Source organism: Lepidochelys kempii, chromosome 9 (genome assembly GCF_965140285.1).
Source record: "Lepidochelys kempii isolate rLepKem1 chromosome 9, rLepKem1.hap1, whole genome shotgun sequence".
NCBI classification, from domain to species: domain Eukaryota; kingdom Metazoa; phylum Chordata; order Testudines; family Cheloniidae; genus Lepidochelys; species Lepidochelys kempii.
The window spans coordinates 15,427,963-15,447,504 of NC_136388.1; the positions used below are offsets into that span (position 1 = coordinate 15,427,963).

Genomic DNA, 19,542 nt, shown 5'->3' on the forward strand with positions numbered 1-19,542 from the left:
CGAATTAATGGGCTTAGTGTGGACGCATGCACTCGACTTTATACAATCTGTTCCCAAAAATCGACTTCTGTAACATTGGAGTACTTTCATAGTGTAGACATGGCCTGAGAGATGGCAGATAGGTAGACGGAAGAATTCTTCCGTCAACCTAGCTGCGTCTGCACCGGGGGCCAGTTCAACCTAACCATGACATTTAGGGCTCAACATTTTTCACAGCCCTGAGAAACACAGCTACAGCTTAAGAGGATGGTGATTTCTGTTTACAATGGGCTAAATTCTGAAGTTCTTATCTGAACAGAAGTTTTATCTAAGTAAGAACTAAATACAAAGGGTGAAATTCTAGCTCCATTGAAGTCAATGACAAAAGTCCAATTGACTTCAGTAGGACCAGGACTTCACTCCTATTGAATGAGGACTTCACATTTGGGCCTATAGTTAGTTGCACCCATGTTTACTTATTCTAGGATTTGTGAAAGTAGAATGAATTATATTGAAATTATAATTCATTAAAGAAATGCTGCTTGAAAGATTTGTTGAAATGTAGTTGTCAGGAAGAGAAACATTAAGGAGTGTGAGACAATGGGTCCTCAAACTAATTAACTTACAGCTCCTACTGAGCTAGGAGATTGGTAAACATTAGTATGCAAATAAGATGTGTATGTATATTTGTCAGTTTCTGCTTCCTTTTGTCTCCTATGTTGGATTGGCTTTGGCTTGTCTGTATAAATGGGTTGGCTTGAGCTTTTTGCAGAAGGCTCACATATATCTGGGTGCATTGGCAAAGCGCTTTGCTAATAAATAGAGTGGTCTGACAAATTCAGTGAGTCTTGAATCTGACTTTGACAGATTTCTGCTCACTAAGTAAGTTATTAGTTAAAGTTGATAGAGCTGGTTGAAAATTTTCTGACAGGACAGGTTTCAGAGGAACAGCCGTGTTAGTCTGTATTCGCAAAAAGAAAAGGAGTACTTGTGGCACCTTAGAGACTAACCAATTTATTTATAAATAAATTGGTTAGTCTCTAAGGTGCCACAAGTACTCCTTTTCTGACAGGACAGTTTTTCATCTGAAAATATTAAATCTGTATTTGATTAAATTGAAATGTTTCTAGGGAACATATTGATTTTGTCAAAAATATTGAAATGTTTCATTATTTCATTTTGATAAGGTCAAAGCATTCATTTAATCTTTATCATTTTGCATAATACAATATAATAAAATAATTGAAACAATAAAGACAAAATGAGGCGTTTTGATGCTCTTGAAACAACATTTTGATGAGGTCATTTTGATATTTCTGAAATAAATCCTATCCTGGGGGCATTTAAAATAAAGCTGTGCCCAGCCTGAAAAGATTGACTCATCCAACCTATACTGAGGCAGGCCAAGCTTAAATTTATTAATTATTATTAATAAATAATAATAAAATACCCTGTGAGCAGGGTATTTTACAGGCAAATAGAGCTCATTTCTGATCTCACTTACACCAGAGTAAATCAGGAATAATTCTAATGAAGTTGCAATGGTTAAAAAACAGTGAAAAGTGAGCTCAGAATCTGGTCCATTGACCCTCCTCTAAGGAACCTACAGTCTACATTAAATGCTAAGTAGGGGCCAGGCTGGGATGTGTCACTAGGCAGATATACAAAGATAGGAAGGGTGTATGCAAGTAGCCTTTGATAGCACCCTGCACTCACCATACGAAGGCTGGTCCAAATCACAATTTTTGTGTTTACCTGAACACAAGACTGCACAAGGTTCAGGGAGGGCAGGAAGATGGCTCCAGTGACCATCAGAGCTGCCTGGCCATGGAGGAAACCACACACTGCTACCTCCGTCAAGGGTGTAGTAATGGCTGTGCTTCCCATGTGTGGATGTGCTACCCCCAGGGCCTGATTCGCCTCTCACACCAGCATAAAAGGAACCAGGAATCGTGCTGTTCAATGCAGTTATTTGCATAAGTGAGGGAAGAATCAGGCCTCCAAACTGGGGCAATGCCTTAAAAATTGAGCCCTAGGTGCACATTCACCTTGTCACTGAGATAAGCCTTGGACCATTTGTGACAGTTGGTATCAAGAGTTCACAGGCCACTAAAACAACATGAAGTTGGTTCTAGTTAAACACCCATTTCTCTTTGTTTTAGTGTGTGAATTTCATTGTGTCACCTCTAAATAGAGAGACCCAGTTGTAGCCAGGACTAATCCTGGAGGAGGAGTAAGCAACTGAGAACCAAAGCCACTTTACTCCTGAATGAGAGACTCCACAGGGAGGCTTAATTCACTTTAACTTGTGCGCATTAATGTCACACCTTTAGTTGTATACTTTCCCAGTATAAACAAGCCCTGAGGCATCAAATGGGGATGATTCATTCCACTTGTGATCAAAGAGCTAGGGGTTCCATTTGGACCATGGTTTCCAGAAGTGAAAAGCTAGAAAATGACAACACAGCACAGTGCTGTTTCCTTTTCCAGATCGGCTGGATTCCTCTGCCCCAGCCATAGCACCAACGGTAAAGTCATATGGAGAAACCAGGACATCCCTTGTCGCTAAGAAGAAGTGGCAATGTAGAGAGCCCCTATATGCAAGAACATCTACTATAGTCTGCCTCATTTGCATGTGGCTCATATTGTCCAGTTAGGCATTTGGAGGTATGTAGATTGTAAGTGCTTTAGGTCAGAGACCATCTTTTTTTCAGCAGCTGCACAATGGGGCCATGGTCCATGACTCCTCTGTGCTACTGCACTGCAAATAATAAATCAAATAATATATTATAAATATTAATAATGATGTTCATCTTCATGAATGCAGCATTAGACTTGAACCTCCATGCCCCTCATGATGCTGAAAATGTGCCTGCCATCACTGCAGTGGGGAAACAGGGACACTTCAGCATGTTTTACAGAGATTTGCATAGGTATTGAAGATTCCTACTGCTCAGACATCTAGGGAAGAGTGATTGGAGGTGCAGAGCTAGAATGTTTTCTTGGTGTAGTGAGTAATGCAGATCTTATGTACCTAGGTTTCTTCCACTATCCTGTCATGGGACAGGGAGTGAGTTTATCCCTTATTAAAGTCCCGTGCATGGGTCAATGAATAGGCTTTATGGGGTGACAGAGGGATTGCTTGGCAGCTAGGCAGAGGCTGATCAGATGCATTACTTTTGCTAGTGAGCTACTTCAGCTCCTGCAGTGTGCAAAAGGGCAGAACAGGTTTTTAGCTAAATGGAATATGAAAGCTTGTATAATTCCTTCGAGGTCATGTTGTAATCCAGAAGTTTCAGTGTGTGTGCAATTCCCACAGAATGGTCATTTTCACCTTCAGAACCTGCAAAATTGTACATTTCACCTGTGCAATGTACAGTAAGAAAGATATTTTAATTTCAGAACAGGAAACTTTAAAATGAGTGCAATTTTCCCTCTTAAATATGTCTATTTTATAGTGAAAATGGGCTGATTTTCCTCCCAAATTATCCTACCTTAGTGTGAAAACCCATACAATTTTATGGGGTCTTTTTTGTTAGTGAAATTTGGAAATTCAAAATGAAATGTGACACCATCATTTTTTGGGGAAAAGCCTTTGAATGTTATTTATCTTTTTTCACACCTTTCTTTTTCAATGTGAACTTTATTAATTTGGTTTTAAATAAGGACACTGGGGGTACCATTTATTCCTGTTATTATTTATCACTTATTCAGCATCATAAATGTGCATGGAGCTTATAAGGAACAACAATAGGAGGACATGGCCCTACACTGGGGGCACCGTACAGTCTAAAGACCTTGTTCCAACAGACACATGCATGAGTAGCTCTACTCATATGATTAGTCCCATTAACTTTGCAGATTTGGGGGAAGTCTGTTGGGAGGCCATAGAAGGGCCCAAAATGCAAGATGAAGAATGAATCCCTAACCCGGCGCGCCTTATAACTTTCTGTGAAATCTATTCTACTTTCACTTTTGATTCCACTCTATTTGGACAGTAAACCTTGGGCAGAGAGTCCTGTTTCTCTGGAAATGGGATGGGAGTTTCCAAATTGGGGAGAGGGAGATACAATAAAAATCTGAATGCTACAGCATTTAGCACACAGACTTTTTGCTTCCAATCACCTATTGGCAAGTTCATCCTAACACAATTTTCTCAGCTGTTTTGACCTGCCCCACTACTGAAATTTCTCTGGTACAGCTTCACTGGCTAAATCTGTCAAGAAGAAAGGGTGGTGCCCAAGGCCGTGTTGTAGGCCTCTCATGTGTTGAACAAATATAAGGTTGTCATTGGGGTACCTGTCTGACAGGACAGTCTCTAACCCTAATATAGTTCTGAAATGTCAAAATAAAGTAAATTCAGGTCTTGCTGTGGATTTCAAACCACAACCATCTGCATTGTCAATAGATCCATATTGGCACTGTCTGTCACACACCTCCTCAAAGCTACAGTACCTCTGAGGCCTGGTCTACATAGTTTTTATACTATGTCAGTTAGGGATGCGATTTTTTTTTTTTTTTTACCCATATACTGCTACAGTCCCTAGTGCGGATGCAGTTATACTGGTACGAAGGTGACTTAAGGCAGTTCTTTATAGCACCTTCGTATCAGAATAACTGCATCCGCACTAAGGGGAATTGTACTGCTTTAACTCTACAGGTACAACTTGCTAGTGTGAACAAAGTCTGAGTAGAAGAGACACAGTTTTCAGAGTTTAAATAGAGAAGTTGGAGGGGAAAGAGAAGACATGCTTCCCCCCACACACACCCCTCCACACACAGACTATGGTGGCTCCATCATCTATGAGAGAACTAGTAGCAGCAGATGCTTTGGTAAACACATATAAACAAAAGCTCTTGGAAATCGTGTTTTGTTTTATCTTTTTAAAGTGAATTTAGTGCTTGTGAGGGACAGCCCTGGAGACTAGAGTGCGAATAGTCACAATAGCCATATCAGCTTGCCCACAGAACTCAGCCAAAGTACCAAAACCCGGACCTGAAGGAACCAACTTTAGTGGTAGAAGGGGAGTCTTCTCTACTGAGCCTGCCAGCAAGGCAGGGATGGAGGAGTGTCGGGAGGAAATGAAGAAGGGAGGCAGTGCTGTCAACTTTCATTTATCATAAGTCTCATGATATTTGATGTTGCTCTTAAAGCCCCAGATTCTGGAGTCAGGTGATTATGTAAGAATCTCATATTTCATATAAAAAGTGAAGAGTTTCTAGACTGGAGATTTTCTAAAGTGCCTAAATCCCTTAAATACAAATCCTACTGAAAGTCAGTGAGTCTTGTGATCCTAAATTGCTGAGGGGCTTTTGAAAATCTCCTGCTTGGCTCTCACGGTTGTGGACAAAGGAAAGCTAAAGGCTCAAAAAGCAGGCAGCACATGAAAAGAATCAAAATTGCTTGGGGCAGGCAAGACTGATTTGGGAGGGAACTAATAGCCAGTGGGGTGGTCTCAATCCACCAGCAAGCTGACTGGAATCACCAACTCTACAGGTATCAGAGGGGTAGCCGTGTTAGTCTGTATCCACAAAAACAATGAGGAATCCGGTGGCACCTTAAAGACTAACGGATTTATTTGGGCATAAGAAGACATCTGAAGAAGTGGTTTTTTTACCCACAAAAGCTTATGCCCAAATAAATCCATTAGTCTTTAAGGTGCCAGTCAACGCTACAGGTAAAGGCTATCTTACAGGAGAACCTCAGTAAGGCCAGGAATCTCCATGAATGTCAATTCCACATGTCAATTCCTACATACTGTTCTTTCAAGAGGTCTTCATCTTCTTGAAGCTCCAAGAAATCTTGTGGAATTCAGAGCTTATGGCTTGGGCATTTGCACAGAAGCCCAGTTTCTTAGGAGTCATGTTCCAATGGCTCTCTAATGGCAGCTGCCCAAAAATGCCCCTCAAAGAATAGTCCAATGTGAGGAGGGGAAACCCAGGGTAAGTTCAGGAGGGCAAAGTCAGCAATATCTTACACTGCACACTCTCCGCAGGTTGAAGGTAGAATGATGCTGTGAAGGGCCCTTACCCTCCCCCACATCCATTTCCCCTCAGCCCTGTCCCCAGATCATACTGCCAGCAGAGGCTGCCAGGCAGCTGAGAACCACTGCTGCTCCCCTTCCGTGAAGGACCTTTTTTCAGTACCTTCTTTTTCCAACCTACCCTGTGGTTTTTTTTTGAAGGGAGGGGGAAGAGGGGATTTGGCCTTGCAACATGGAGGAGAACAGCATCTTGGTGTTGCTTTTTTATTGCATTTTCAATACACCTAAGAGTCTAATTCTGACCTCACTCCCTCTGATGTAAATCTGGCACAACTCCATTGAACTCAATGGGGTTAGGCAGGTGTAAAACTGGTGAGCCAAGCGAATCAGGCTCTGTATTAGCATGTGGCAGAAATTATAGCTTTACAAGGAACAAAGAAAGGGTTGCTCAAAGGCGTAGCTATTCACAAGCTATTTAAATGATATTCACCCCCCAGTCTGTTTTCCAGCAGCACTGCCTATACAGCAAAGAAAGCAGAGCTCAAGGACAGACCGGTTTTGCAAACACGAAAGCTGGATTTTTGTGGCTGTACTTTTTTCATGTGCAGACTTTAGGATTGTTGTTGTTGTGCCGTCTCCCCTCTTCCCCTCCCCCCTCCCTATTTCCTGGAGAGCAGCCAGCAGGGAAATCCTCTAAGGGGGGTGGACGAGAGACAAAGTCTACAGCCCTGCTCAACCAGGAAGAGCTCCACCTCAAACAAAGCCAACAATAACAACCGCCCTTGCCTTGCTGGCTCTCCCAGTCTTGTGGGTCTTCCCTGTGCGCGCACAGCCACCATGATGCTGCCGACGGCTGGCCCCAGCGCCGGCCAGACCTGTGGGCTCGTGCTGATCTCCGCTGTGCTGCTGCAATCCATTTGCGTGGCGGTGACTTTCCTTTACTTCACTAATGAGCTGAAACAGGTGCGTACCACGGCGGTGAGCCAGGGGGTCGGATCCAGCGCGGCTCCATCTGCAGGCTGATTTGGCCTCCTTCTCTCCCTGTCTCGCTCTCGCTGCAGATCTGTTCGGGGGTGGGGCGGGATGCGTCGGGTATGCCCCTTGTCCTGTTCAAAGGAAGGTTGGAGGGGCTCATGCACGAGTGATCCTATTCCCGCTGACGGCAGTGGCAACACCCCCAGCGTTTACAGGGAGCAGGACTGGGCCCTAGGTGAACGGTAGTTTGGCAATGTTTATTTTAGCAGGAAAGCCTTAGCGATTCAGAGCTTTTGCTTTCATTGTGGGAGAAATGGGTTAGGCTGGGTGGGCTTGTTTTGCTGCTTGGCGGGGCTTGTTTGCTCTGTGTGCGGAATACAAAGGCCACGAAAAGAGAAGTTTTTTAAAACTCACCGTATATTTCTATTTCCCCGCCGAAGCAGAAAGGTGCTTTTCGTTAATGTTCCAAAGTTGCTCTTTCCTCGCTCCGGTTGGTGCCTGCTCGGCACTGCCGGACACGGGCCGTGCTCGGGGCTAGAAGGGGAGTCAGCTTTCTCACCCGAATAGTCACCCAGGCTTAAAAACAACCCCAACGGCAATACTTCGCTTTCAGACAGTGACTAATCCTGATAGAATCTCAGGCCGACCACAAGCTGATCCTTGCCCCCCACGCGGAGAGCTGGGGGAATGTCTGTGTAGTGGGCTGTGTTTTGCACTCCCTGCAACCAAAGGTTCATATCCTGGAAGCATCAGCTCAGCCATTTACCTTTTCTTAAGTAGGTAATCGAAGTTCCACGCAATGTTGGGCGGGTTGACTTTGGCACAAGACTTTAAAAACCAGGGTCCTCTATGGACATTCATGACCCCAGGGCAGTTCTGCAGGGGTAGTGGGTTTGTCCATCCACGTTTCCTATCCTGCCATCTCTACTATACTGTGCTGTCCCATCTGGGTGCTCTCCCTAACTCCAGAGGTGGCTACACTCAAGCAGCATTCTACGTCTATCATTTCTGTAGGGTTTTGAGATCCTTGTATTTTAAAGGTGCTGTATAAATATAAAATATTATTGCAACCCTTGAATTTACCACCTGCAAAATTTAGTAGTACTCTACTCACAGCTTCTTTTGAGATGGCTCAATCAGATGGTTTGGGAAATTCTTATCTGATGATTTGCACCATTCTACAATCCGTACCAGACTTCCTGAGTGGATAAAACTGGGGACCTGTCTGCTGAGTTTGTTGCTCTGATAGCTTCATATCTGGTGAGATTAAGGATTTACAGAAACATCACATTTGTCTTAAGAAAATAGGTTACACTGTTCTGGTGAGTACCCAAAGTTGTTCCAACCCTCATATACTTGGTTCAAAGTTCTTTGTTATCAAACTTTTGAACATGAGCAATTAGTAAACACAGCACCTTCACCTAGTTGCTTTTCCTCCAAATAGGTATGGTTTGAACTTTTGAAAGGGTACTCTACTAGCCCAAATAAACCACCTCCAACAATTTGTACCTCAGATATAGCTCTTATGATTGCAGGAGAATAACTAACCCCTTTGTGGTGTGAAGGCGAGCTCCCCTCACCTTGAAGGGAATTTCTGTTGGGCTGAAAATAGCCTAGGTATCTGCATAATTATATTACATGGTGTCTCTATTACATGTCCTTTTTGTTCTCCTACACACAGATGTAAGGCACTGCTATATTAGAACTGTAAATACAGTTTGTTACCTTTATTGTACATGTGGGTTATGATTAGTGATATTTATTAGTGAGCCTGGTCCCTCTTTTCCCTTCTTTTTGCCGTTTCATAGTATCTGTATTTTGAGACTTCTGTCAAATAGTCATCACTAGCCAGGTGTCAGATCCTTTCAGCTGTCAGTACAAATTAAAAATCTTATTTAATGCTAGGTAATTTTTCTCAGTCTACATGGATAGTCATCTGATTAGCTAAATGTAACCATCTGTTGTTCCTAAAATGGATAAAGCTTTTTGAACAGCCTAGTTTGGCTTATGGGAGGGGAGTGTTGAAAAGCAGTGACAGACTTAGGATGCACGGTAGAGTTGATTACACATCCAGGATATAGGACAGTGAAGAAAATAGACTTCATTGACTTTAAAAGCATAATCCAGATGTTGCCCTTAGATAATGGATGACCTTGTAGAAATATTTCACTAATAATGCTCCATTTAACATTTCTGTGACACCTTCCCTCAATGGATCTCAAAGTGCTGTACAAATATCATTTGATTAAGCCTCATAACGTCCTGTGCCTCCATTTCCTTAACCTCTAAAATGCGAATATTAATACTTCCCTGCCACATTCGTGTTTGCAGAGTGCATTAAACTCTGTGGGTGCAAGTTGCTGCAGCAATGCCAGGTACTAGTACAGTAAAGTTTTCTCAGGGGCTAGGTGTGTGACAAGTAAGCAAAAAGCAGTACTGTTTGCTTCCAGGTTGAAGAGCAAAGTTTTGAAGTGCCCTCTCCTTTCCTGGTCCCTAGATCTGGTAGGAGAGTGCTTTGGTAAGGGCTGGTCTACACACAAGTTTGGTACCAATTTAATTAAATTGGTTTAAAAACCAATCCCTTAGCATGGATGCAGTTGCACTAGTATAAAGGTGCTTATATCTGTATAGCTTATTTCCATCAATTTAAGTAACGTTCCCAAAGTAAGAAATCTTATATTAATAATACTACCCTATTCTGCAGTAATGATCCAGAAGCCTGTAGGGATACTCCTGTCAGTCAGAGCATTTTGCATCAATGATTATAGAATACGGTAGTATTTTTAAACATAAGGGAATGCTCTGTAGATGCTGCTGCACAAAGGTCAGGAGCTTCAGGTTAAGTGAGGTCAGATTTGTAGGGTCAGATGGGTGAATTCTCTCCATCCTGCTAAAGCGGGAAATCTGTGGCTTGCCTCCTTTGTTTTCAAGCAGACAGGACAGGATGGGAATGGTGGGGGGAGGGGTCAAGAACAGTCCTCCTGGTTCTCTGATGCTGAATGTTCCAAGCTTGAAGGATAGTTGAAACTGTGACATGTTAAGTAAATTAACATCCAGAGGCAGCAAATTAACAAACAAACAAACAAACAAAAAAATCCTTTAAGATAGGAATGGTTGAAGTTAAACTATTAAATCAAGAAGAAGAAGCCCGTCTGAATGCTTTGTATGTTCACTGGTTTCTTTCCTTTCCAAACTTTACTGGCATACAGGTTTTAACAGGGGTTGTGGATGATGATGATGATGAATCACTGAGTTCTGTAAATTTACAGGAGTTCTCTCTAGGCTGCTTAGGTTACTGTGTTCTTGCATTAAGCAACAAATGCCAGCTTCAGTTTTGATAATGGGTTATTATTATCCCCTGCAGAAGCAGCAGAGCTTGAGGAAGGGTTTTGTTGTTCACTCTATTCTTTATTATTTTAAACTATTGAAACTACTACTTTTAAACTATACCTAGGAAAGTTATTCCTGACCACAGTGAAGACGTTGGGACTTTTGCCATTGACTTGAGTGGGGCCCTGATTTCACTCTCTCTTTACACCTCAGAAGAAGGAATGATCTCTTTAGATAGCTGAATGATGTAGAGAAGGGCCCAAGTCACAAGACTGAGATGTGGAATCAGATCCGAGTGCCTGCTTCCTCAAAATTCATAGGGAAGGGGTTTGGAATGTGGTCTTCTAGCCCCCTTCCATTATAGAAAATGCCCCAAGCTGCAAGATTTGAATCTGGGGTGGAATTTGTCCAAAGTGCAGACATGGGGAGTGGGTTAGTGGCTGATGTGCGGGCTCATATTCAGTGTTAGTGGGGCAGCAGTGTCAGCTGATTTTCAGGCTTATCTTCAGTCCTCAGTGTAGGAAGATCCCTTGTGTAAAGGAACTAAATTCTAACAGTGTTAGAGCTGATAAAATAATTCTCAGCATTAGTGACGTAGATATTGCAAATGCATAAACTTATTCAGCTGAGTTCTGAATGTTCACTTTATGACCAGAGAGATAAAAATGTAAGTGTATTCTTGCATATCAGGTATCTGGTTGTAACTAAATAAATATATAAAGACAGGATTAACTCTCCTTTATAAAATCATTACTTGCTGTAGCATATTGGTGTTACTTAGAACAGAAAGGGTTTTCCTAAACACAGGAGTTTTAGAAATACATCATATATCTGCACGTTAAGTGAATTAACTAGTTTATTGCCTTCTACCACAGCTCCAGGACACATATTCCAAGAGCGGCATTGCTTGTCTCACTGGGGAAGATCTCGGAACTTTCATAAGACATGTGGATCTAAATGAAAATGAAGAAAGAGAGAGTGACCCCTGCTGGCAAGTGAAGTGGCAACTAGGAAAGTTAATTAAAAAGGTACTTTGGAACTTTCACACAGACTAAACAGTGGAGCTTGGTTATAACAATCCAGATGATTCAGAGAGTTAAGCTCCAACTAGTGAAATAAAACACAAATCCCAAACTGTTTCCTTGCATGTTAGTGGTCAAATTGCAATTCAGTTCAGGTATTCTGTGTCAGCCTTTTAAAATACACACACACACTAATAAATTATATATGCTTATCATTGATACTTTTTTTTTACTCTTACTTTTAACACAAATGTAATTGTGAAGAAGTTTTACTTTGAATAAGGGGTTGCCAAATTGAAAAGGATGAGAAATACTGATCTAGTAAATTAATATTGATTTAGTTATTATATGATGATGCACTGGAGGTCTGTTTTAAATAAAATATTGGCCCAAACTGAAGTCCACAGAGTTACTCCAAATGTCAGTGGTATAACTGAGAGCAGAATTTGGCTCACTATATTAACTTAGTAGGTTTCTGCAATGGGGAAAATTCATAAATATTTTTTTTTTTGCACCAGTGCAGTCCTGCAGTTATACAACATAGTTGGAAAAAGGCCCGTCACCCTGTCTGCACAACAACTTGTAAACATTGCTACCACTGGAAAGACACTTAGGATTCAGACTGTTTCCTAGAGAAGCAACCGCTGCATATGCATATAGTAGCTGTTTCCAAAATCCATATAAACACTATGCTAGAAAGAAACCTTTTGGGTCAATGAAATGCAGATCAAGAAATCCAGAGCCATTACATTCTGTAACCTCAGTATTCCTTGGATAATGGCAGTGTCTCTTACATTTCCATGGAGATGACAATGATTTTGTTGTTCTCATGGTGATATTACAATTGAGGAGCCATCATGGCTCAATGGAAACTGTATTGCTATTTCAGTGTATTCAAAATACCCTTCCCATGAGGCTGGAACCATGAGTTACACTGGAGAAATAGTGATGGCTTCAAGTGACAAAAGATTTTTGCTTAATAAACATCAAAATTACATGAAAATAAGGTGGGATCTGATTAAAACCTCAAGAAAGCCAGGAAATTTTCACAAGAGTCTTAGTCCAAGATATTGAATGTAAGTTTTGTGATAGACTGACTGAGAGCAAGGTATGAGATTTACTACAGTACCGAAGGGTATGCCTACACTGTCCATGTTACAGCATGGCTGAGGTAGCACCGTGACATGGGCAGCGTAGTCACGTTTTATCGCCGGGGGAGAGCTCTCCCGGTGATCAAAAATAACCACCCTGAATGAGGGGTGGTAGCTTTATCGCCGGAAGCCATGTAAAGCACTGTCTATACTGGCATTTTCAGTGCTAAAACTTTTGTCGCTCAGGGGTGTGTTTTTTCACACCCCGAATGACTAAAGTGTTAGCCCTGAAAGTGGCTGTGTGTATATTCTTGCTGTTATTTATATATCAATAGTTTTGCCACTGACTCCAGGGGGCTCCTAGTGAAGACCACTGGATCTAATTCACCCCTGTTGTACCAGGGTTAATCTGGAGTATCCCCAGTGAATTACTCCACAACCAAATTACTCCAGATCCACATTGGAGTAATTGCAAGCAGAATCTGATGCCATGAACTCTATATTTCCTCTTACTGAGTGCCAGATTTTCCAAAGAACTTTAACACTCAATTGGATGAGCTCCGTTGCAATTTGGCCCCAGATATTTAAAATTATTGCAAAACAGTTTGCTGTGAGAAATTAATGATACAGTTTCCTTTTGATGTCCGCCTTTATTTACAAATAGAAATAAAATTTGCTTGATGGTCAAATGTTGGAGTTTGCTCAGTTATGTGGCATATAAGAGTATGTGGAATAGTTGTGTTTCTGGCATCTTTGTCACTGCTCTACTGATTTCCCAGAAAGAAAACGGTTTTCTTTACGTGTGTTTGCAGATGATATCAAGAAACTATGAGGAAAACATTTCATCTGCGGTGAAAGGTATTTTTAATGTAACACATTTATTTAGCACATAAAAAAGAAAAACTGTGATGGTAGCAGATGTGCAGTGGTTCCATACATGTTTTCCAGTTGTAGAGAATAGTTCCTAATTTCTTACTCAGTTGTCCAGTTCTTCTGCAGCAAAGCATGGGAAATGAGTAGCTGTTGGTATTATTTTAAGAGCCATATTAAGCTGTCAGAAAATGTGGTCAAGGTATTAGAACATGGAACCAGGTTTCAGGAAAAGCGCCTGGCTTCTGTTCTTGTCTCTGATTCAGGGATTTTATGCTATTTATTTAACCTCTCTGTGCTTCAGAGAACAAATAGTACTTTGTTGTTGTGCAGCTATATTAATTAAGGATTGGGCACAGCTCTCCTCTGAAACTGATGCAGGGCCTTACACCCCAGGAGGACTATCAGGAAGCATTCTGGCTCAAGAAGTCAGAGGAAATTTTGCTTGAGTAAAGACTACAGAATTTGTCCTTAAAAGATATTTAGCCTTTCCAGGAGCACATACTTATTTTTAGTATAGGGTGTTTGGGCACTGTTTTTTTTTGTGGGGGGAGAGGAGGGACACGACATATAGAAGGCTTAAAAAGGCATTTCAAAGAGAGTATGGGAAGTTCTGAGAAATTTTGACCATATCAACCATTACACTTCAATCTCTCATTGACTTGGTCAAATAAAATATTTTGACAAACACATAAATCCTCAAATACTGTCAATTTAGTAATTAGACAGTCACATATTTCCATGGAGATAACAATGGCTTTGTTGTTTGGTTATTTCTCATCTTCATGTAACTGAAATTTTTCTAACTCTTCCAGGAACTGAAGAACAGGGATCTCAGCACCATGGACACAGAATAGCAGCTCACTTAACTGGAAGCCGCAATAAGAAGAGCTCTCTATCCACATCAAGTAAGATATTTTGCTATATTGATAAAGGAAGAAAACGGATACCAACTAGGGAAAGATCACTGAATGTGTGTGCTTTGCAATTTTCCAGAAATGAATATTGACTGCTGATTATTCTAGGCACCCTTTTCTGCTTGTTTCTCAGGGACTTAATGACATTTTTTGGCCAGAAAACAGGGAAGGTTTTAAAAAAAATAAAAGATTTTCTGGTTTTGGTCAGAATAATTCTTCAGCTCACTCTGGTTGTAGTATCAACCCCATTCAACTTGGGATCTATGGTGCACCTTCCTTTTATATCTTTAGTTGTTTTTTTTAATTAAAATTCCCTCTTCCTAACTTTGTCTATCCCCTTTGCAGTGTCTTTTTGGAGAAAGATATGTGTATAAGGGCCTAGAAGCTATGGTGAAAGGCACATCATAAAAAAATAGAACAGACTATTACTTCCCTTACACTTCTCAAGGCGGTGGAGTACTCAAGTGCTCTCCCATCGCATCGATTGCAGCAGTGCTGATCTACCAGCAAGTGAAGACATACCTTTTAAGAGAGGTTGGGCCATCTGAAGCAGGATCTGGCCCATTGCTCTTATTTAGTTTTTGAAAAACAGTCACATCAGCTAAGAGACAGTGGACTTTGTTGCACACAGCATTATTTAGCTCTATATTCTTATCTATTTTTTTCCCCCTCGAATAGATTTCTCATCCAGAAGAGGTGTTGGGCAGAAAATAAATACCTGGGAACCCTCAAGGAAAGACCATTCATTCCTCTATAATGTGGAGTTGAAAAATGGGGAGTTAATCATACCCAGAACAGGGTTTTATTACATCTACTCTCAAACTTACTTTCGATTCCGTGAACCTGAGAACGAGGATTCAGAATCAGATCTATTAGCACAAATCAGAAACCCTAAGCAAATGGTCCAGTATGTTTACAAACTGACAACATATCCAGAGCCTATCCTGCTCATGAAAAGTGCAAGAACTAGCTGCTGGTCTAAAAAGGCAGAATATGGACTTTATTCCATATATCAAGGTGGAGTATTTCAGCTGAAAAGGGATGATAGGATTTTTGTCTCTGTCAGTAATGAGGACATGGTTGACATGGACAAAGAAGCAAGTTTTTTTGGAGCCTTTTTGATCAGCTAAATGATTAACAGAAAACCAGACTCCCAAAGGAAATCATTTTTTTAATTCTGTAATCTAAGGTGGCAGAGAGGGGAGGAAGCCACTGTGACAATACAGTGACTTCAAAGCAACAGTGACAACCCAAGAATCCCAACTGTGAATTCATCCTGTGAAAGGTTTCATTGCTCTGAGAAATGATCGCAACAGATCATAATATGGAAGAGCAGCAGGTGGCTGCAGCTGCATATGACTGTGCCTTGTATAACAGCACAGCAGATCCCGAAACATGCTAGTGGTCTAGGGCTTGCCTGGATTTTAACGTGTCAAAGATGAATAGCTTTGGCTAGGACCGGATCAAGTGCAGGCAGGCACTATCCAAGGTTCCTCATGCCACTCTACCAAAGCATCTCAAAACCTCATTTGTGGCAGTCCCTCTGCAGGAACGGTGGATTTGCATAGGGACAAGATGGAGACAATCGACTTGTAGAGGGGATTCGATTGAGGCTGGAAAATGGATTTTATCATGAACGACACTTTGGACCCTATCCTGCTGACTCTTTCTCCCGTGAGTAATCTTTACATGAGCAGAAGTCCCTCTGATGCCAGTTGGACTACACTCTTGAGAATAAGGTTTGCAGGATCAGGCCCTATGTTTGAATCTTAGATTTCCTAAAATGAAAGGCTAGCAAACAATTAAACTACAGTAGCATTTAAGCACATACTTAACTTTATTTTCCACTGAATGCATCCGATGAAGTGAGCTACAGCTCACGAAAGCTTATGCTCAAATAAATTTGTCAGCCTCTAAGGTGCCACAAGTCCTTCTTTTCTCTTTGCGAATACAGACTAACACGGCTGCTACTCTGAAACCTATACTTAACTTTGACATGCAAGTACTCCATTTGAAATCAATGGGATACTCATGTGCTTAAAGTTAAACATGTGCTTAAGTGCTGCCTGGGATCACAGCCTGGTTATTTTTGTCTTCATTTGGATGTTGCATAGATGACAGAAAAATGAAGTGGCACAGCAGAGCCATTGAAATCAGTAAGTCAATACTCTGAGTTCCCAGTACATTTTGATAATCCCTGCTTAGTTGACTAACATTGTACTGCAGAGATTTCACCACACTTACAGCATGTTCAAATATGGATTCACTCTATACTTACTGAAAATTTGATCCAGAACCCAAGTGTTTTCCTTTAAATGTTGCATTCAGAGGACTACATTATTTGTCTCACATCAAGCATGACATGACGTGGTTCTTTCATGTTGATTGGCTTGATGCCATGGAACATGATGTGATGCAGAATAATTAGCTTGGATTTGAAGGAGAACATTCTCATTCCTGGAGAGGATACGTGACTATCTCTGCTTCAGCATGGGCTGATTTTAGCTAATACTGTTTAGATTTTTGTTTTATTTGCAGGGTTGCGTGGGGACGACATAGCATTTATTTTTCTACCTGGACTGAATATTAGATTGGTTAGCTGTAAGATTAGAACTGGTTTTCAAAAGTTAAAGTTCTGTTAAGAAATAGGCAGGAGAGCCAGATCTTCGGGTAGCGTACAACAGTCAGCACCATTCCAGTGACTTTAGTGGAGCTGCACCAATTTACACCAGCTACAGATCTAGCCCAGGAAAGACCATATATTTCTGAAAGAAAGAGGGAGTGAAAGGCAAGTGGGGCAAGGAAGTCATATGGACCAAATTCTCTGCAGATGTAAATCAAAATAAACAGAATTAAGCCAGTAGAGAATTTGGCCCTATATTTTTTGATATAATAAGCTTGCCTCAGGAGTCATAAAATGAAGAAAGTCGGCAAACGGCCTTACTTTGTCCATGGCTTACAGGAAAGACAGGTGTACCCTTCACCCTACTACCTTCTTGATGGCAAACAGGGAATGAATGTGCGTCAGTCGCCTCACTTGCCTTGTCTATATACATCAGAAAGGTAGGCACGCCAGTCACTCTAGTTACCTTACCTGTGAACAGCAAGAAAAGAACTGACAGCAATCTCTTTGTTTTGACTGGTGAGAAGAAAAAAGCACAAGCAGGTTGAGATTCGAAACCATTATTCCAGTCTGTGTTTCCTGTTTCTACGCGGAGGAAAATATGTTATTTTCAACAGTAACCAATTCTGTGAATTGCTCCAGCGCTTACTGGAGAAGCTGGCTTTGCGGTGCAGTCATGTCTCCTATACGTTATATATTTTTCTCAGCTAGTCCTTTGAAGCATTATCTAAGAATTCTCCAAGTCCAGACCACAGAGTTTTTAGCTTTATTTGGTGGCTTCCTAATCTTGAATACAGTATGAATTTGCACTAGTTTCACGCTGGTCACCACTGACTTTGATTGAACTGCTCCTGATTTACACTGGTGTAGATACTTCGGGTCTATCTAGTTAAGCGTGGGCCAGATTTTGCTGCCCTTACTCATATTACATAATACTTTAGGTCCCAATCTTGTAAGTACTCTTAGTGCATAAAGTTAAGCCTGAGTGTAGGTGTTTCCACGAGCGAGGTCTTACTTTGCAAGTTGGTCCATTGATTTTCAATGAAATTGTTTGTGGAGTAAGGACTTGACCCTGCTCCCATTCAGATCAGTGCAAAAAACTTCATGGGGCAGGACCAACCCCTTAGATATTATTCAGTGAGAGGAAGGCCAGCATAATCTGATCCAATCCGATTAGGATATACTGTGTTTATTTTTCACAAAACTGACTAATTTTCAAACTACAGAGTTCAGTTTTTAGCTTAATAAATTTTCAAAAGAAAATTATTTCCAGACAACTTTTATCCAAATTTTCTTCCCAGTTCTAATTTTTGATTCAGCTGACACAGTGCTCTTACTTAATACAAGAGTAGTACAAGACTGCATTAAACAGCTCCCTCCAGATCTAGTTTCTGTCCCTGATTCTTCAAAGTCTTATATATGTACTTCACTTTACAAACTGAGTAGTCCCATAGACTTCATTTCCTGAATCAGGCTCATATTATTTAACTCCTCAGCAACATACTCAACTACAAGCATACAAATAAAATAATGGGGTTTTTTCAAAGTCCAGTTATTTTAGGTGCTTGTTTTTTTTAAAAAAATTCTTAACTGTGAGAGAATTTCAGATATATTAGTTGTAGCCTAAAAGTGAAAACCATACGTATGATTAAGAAAAAGTCTATAGAGCTCAGAGAGACACAGATGGAAAAGAATTGGGAAGAAGCCATAGGGGCTGTGCACAAATTCATAGCTGACAGTAACTTAAGACAGATAGTAGTATCTACTACACACAGATGTTTTTCATCACTTTGTCTCTGCAACTTGATATATAATAATGGGCCCAATTTTATTTAGGAAGTGCTCCCAGGCATTTCCAACCTTTTTCCTCTCCATATGTACACATTTTTATGTCACTCCATTCTGGGAGAATATATGTAGCACAACAGGGAGTAGACTGAATAATTGTATTTTATTTCCCAGTAATCCAAAGACACACAGCCTGGTGAAAAACTAACGAGCAATATCTGACAAGGACTCATTTGAAGACAAATAGATGTTTTTACTATTTCTGTGTGTGGATTCACTCTCTCATTCCCCCAGCCTCGTTACCCTCTTGACTTTCAACGGTAAATGTAGCAAATAGTTCTTTGTGTTCATTGTGCGTGTGCAGCTGCAATAACACTAACTTTTCGATAAAAAAATTGTAATTTTTGTACATACTTTTTATATAAAATGTTTTTAGTAAATGCTTATTTTGTCTTTTAATTATTACTCTTGTTCTTTTAAGGCTGCCATAACAACATCTCACTTAATCTGATATCTTGACAGTGAGATATGTATGGGCCTGATCCAATTCTCAGTGAAGTCAGAGAGTGAGTTCTCTGTTGACTTCAGTGCAAGGCCCATAATGCATGTAATTTTGCAATATCGTGACATGAGGAAGTTGCTTCCTGATCCCAGCTGGTAATCCCTGAAGCACTGGATTGAAGAAAATTGAAAATCCTTGTTAAGCCAGAGACTGTACGGTATTGAGAGCCTTTCTGGAGTGTCTCATCACCTTCCTGAAATAGGCCCATAATTTTAGCCGTAGTTATAAACAGAGACTCTGTTCTTAGTCATATAAACATCTAACCCTTTCTGTTACCAGACTGCAGCAGGGGACCCACTGAACTCATAGGACAGATTGTCCGTGGTCCTTGAACAGCATGTTGAGAGGGAGAAGGTGGACAGGAGCTCTTCAAAAGGGCAATGACAATTGTAACCCCAAAT

The 19,542-nt window shown here is 40.9% G+C and overlaps 1 protein-coding gene and 1 long non-coding RNA gene across 5 annotated transcripts; one reads left to right on the forward strand and one right to left on the reverse strand.

Moving 5' to 3' along the window:
* Positions 1–1,052: 1,052 nt before the first annotated feature.
* LOC140917165 (uncharacterized) lies at positions 1,053–7,659 on the reverse strand. Of its 2 annotated transcripts, XR_012160732.2 has the most exons (3): positions 7,353–7,637; positions 6,750–7,069; positions 1,053–3,343 (listed from the first exon to the last, which is right to left on the reverse strand). It is a non-coding gene; the product is annotated as an uncharacterized LOC140917165 (long non-coding RNA). The 2 variants fall into 2 exon arrangements; XR_012160731.2 differs by lacking the exon at positions 1,053–3,343 and having other exon boundaries at positions 4,835–7,069; positions 7,353–7,659.
* Positions 6,630–19,019, forward strand: TNFSF10 (TNF superfamily member 10). Of its 3 annotated transcripts, XM_073359371.2 has the most exons (5): positions 6,646–6,926; positions 11,144–11,296; positions 13,194–13,239; positions 14,067–14,159; positions 14,847–19,019. In XM_073359371.2, the coding sequence occupies exons 1-5, from the start codon at positions 6,801–6,803 to the stop codon at positions 15,296–15,298; spliced, it is 870 nt and encodes a 289-aa protein (XP_073215472.1). In that variant the 5' UTR covers positions 6,646–6,800; the 3' UTR covers positions 15,299–19,019. The 3 variants fall into 3 exon arrangements, 2 of the variants coding, with proteins under 2 accessions (XP_073215473.1, XP_073215472.1); XR_012160730.2 differs by lacking the exon at positions 13,194–13,239 and having other exon boundaries at positions 6,634–6,926; positions 14,847–14,932; XM_073359372.2 differs by lacking the exons at positions 13,194–13,239; positions 14,847–19,019 and having other exon boundaries at positions 6,630–6,926; positions 14,067–14,209.
* The last annotated feature ends 523 nt before the right edge of the window (positions 19,020–19,542 follow it).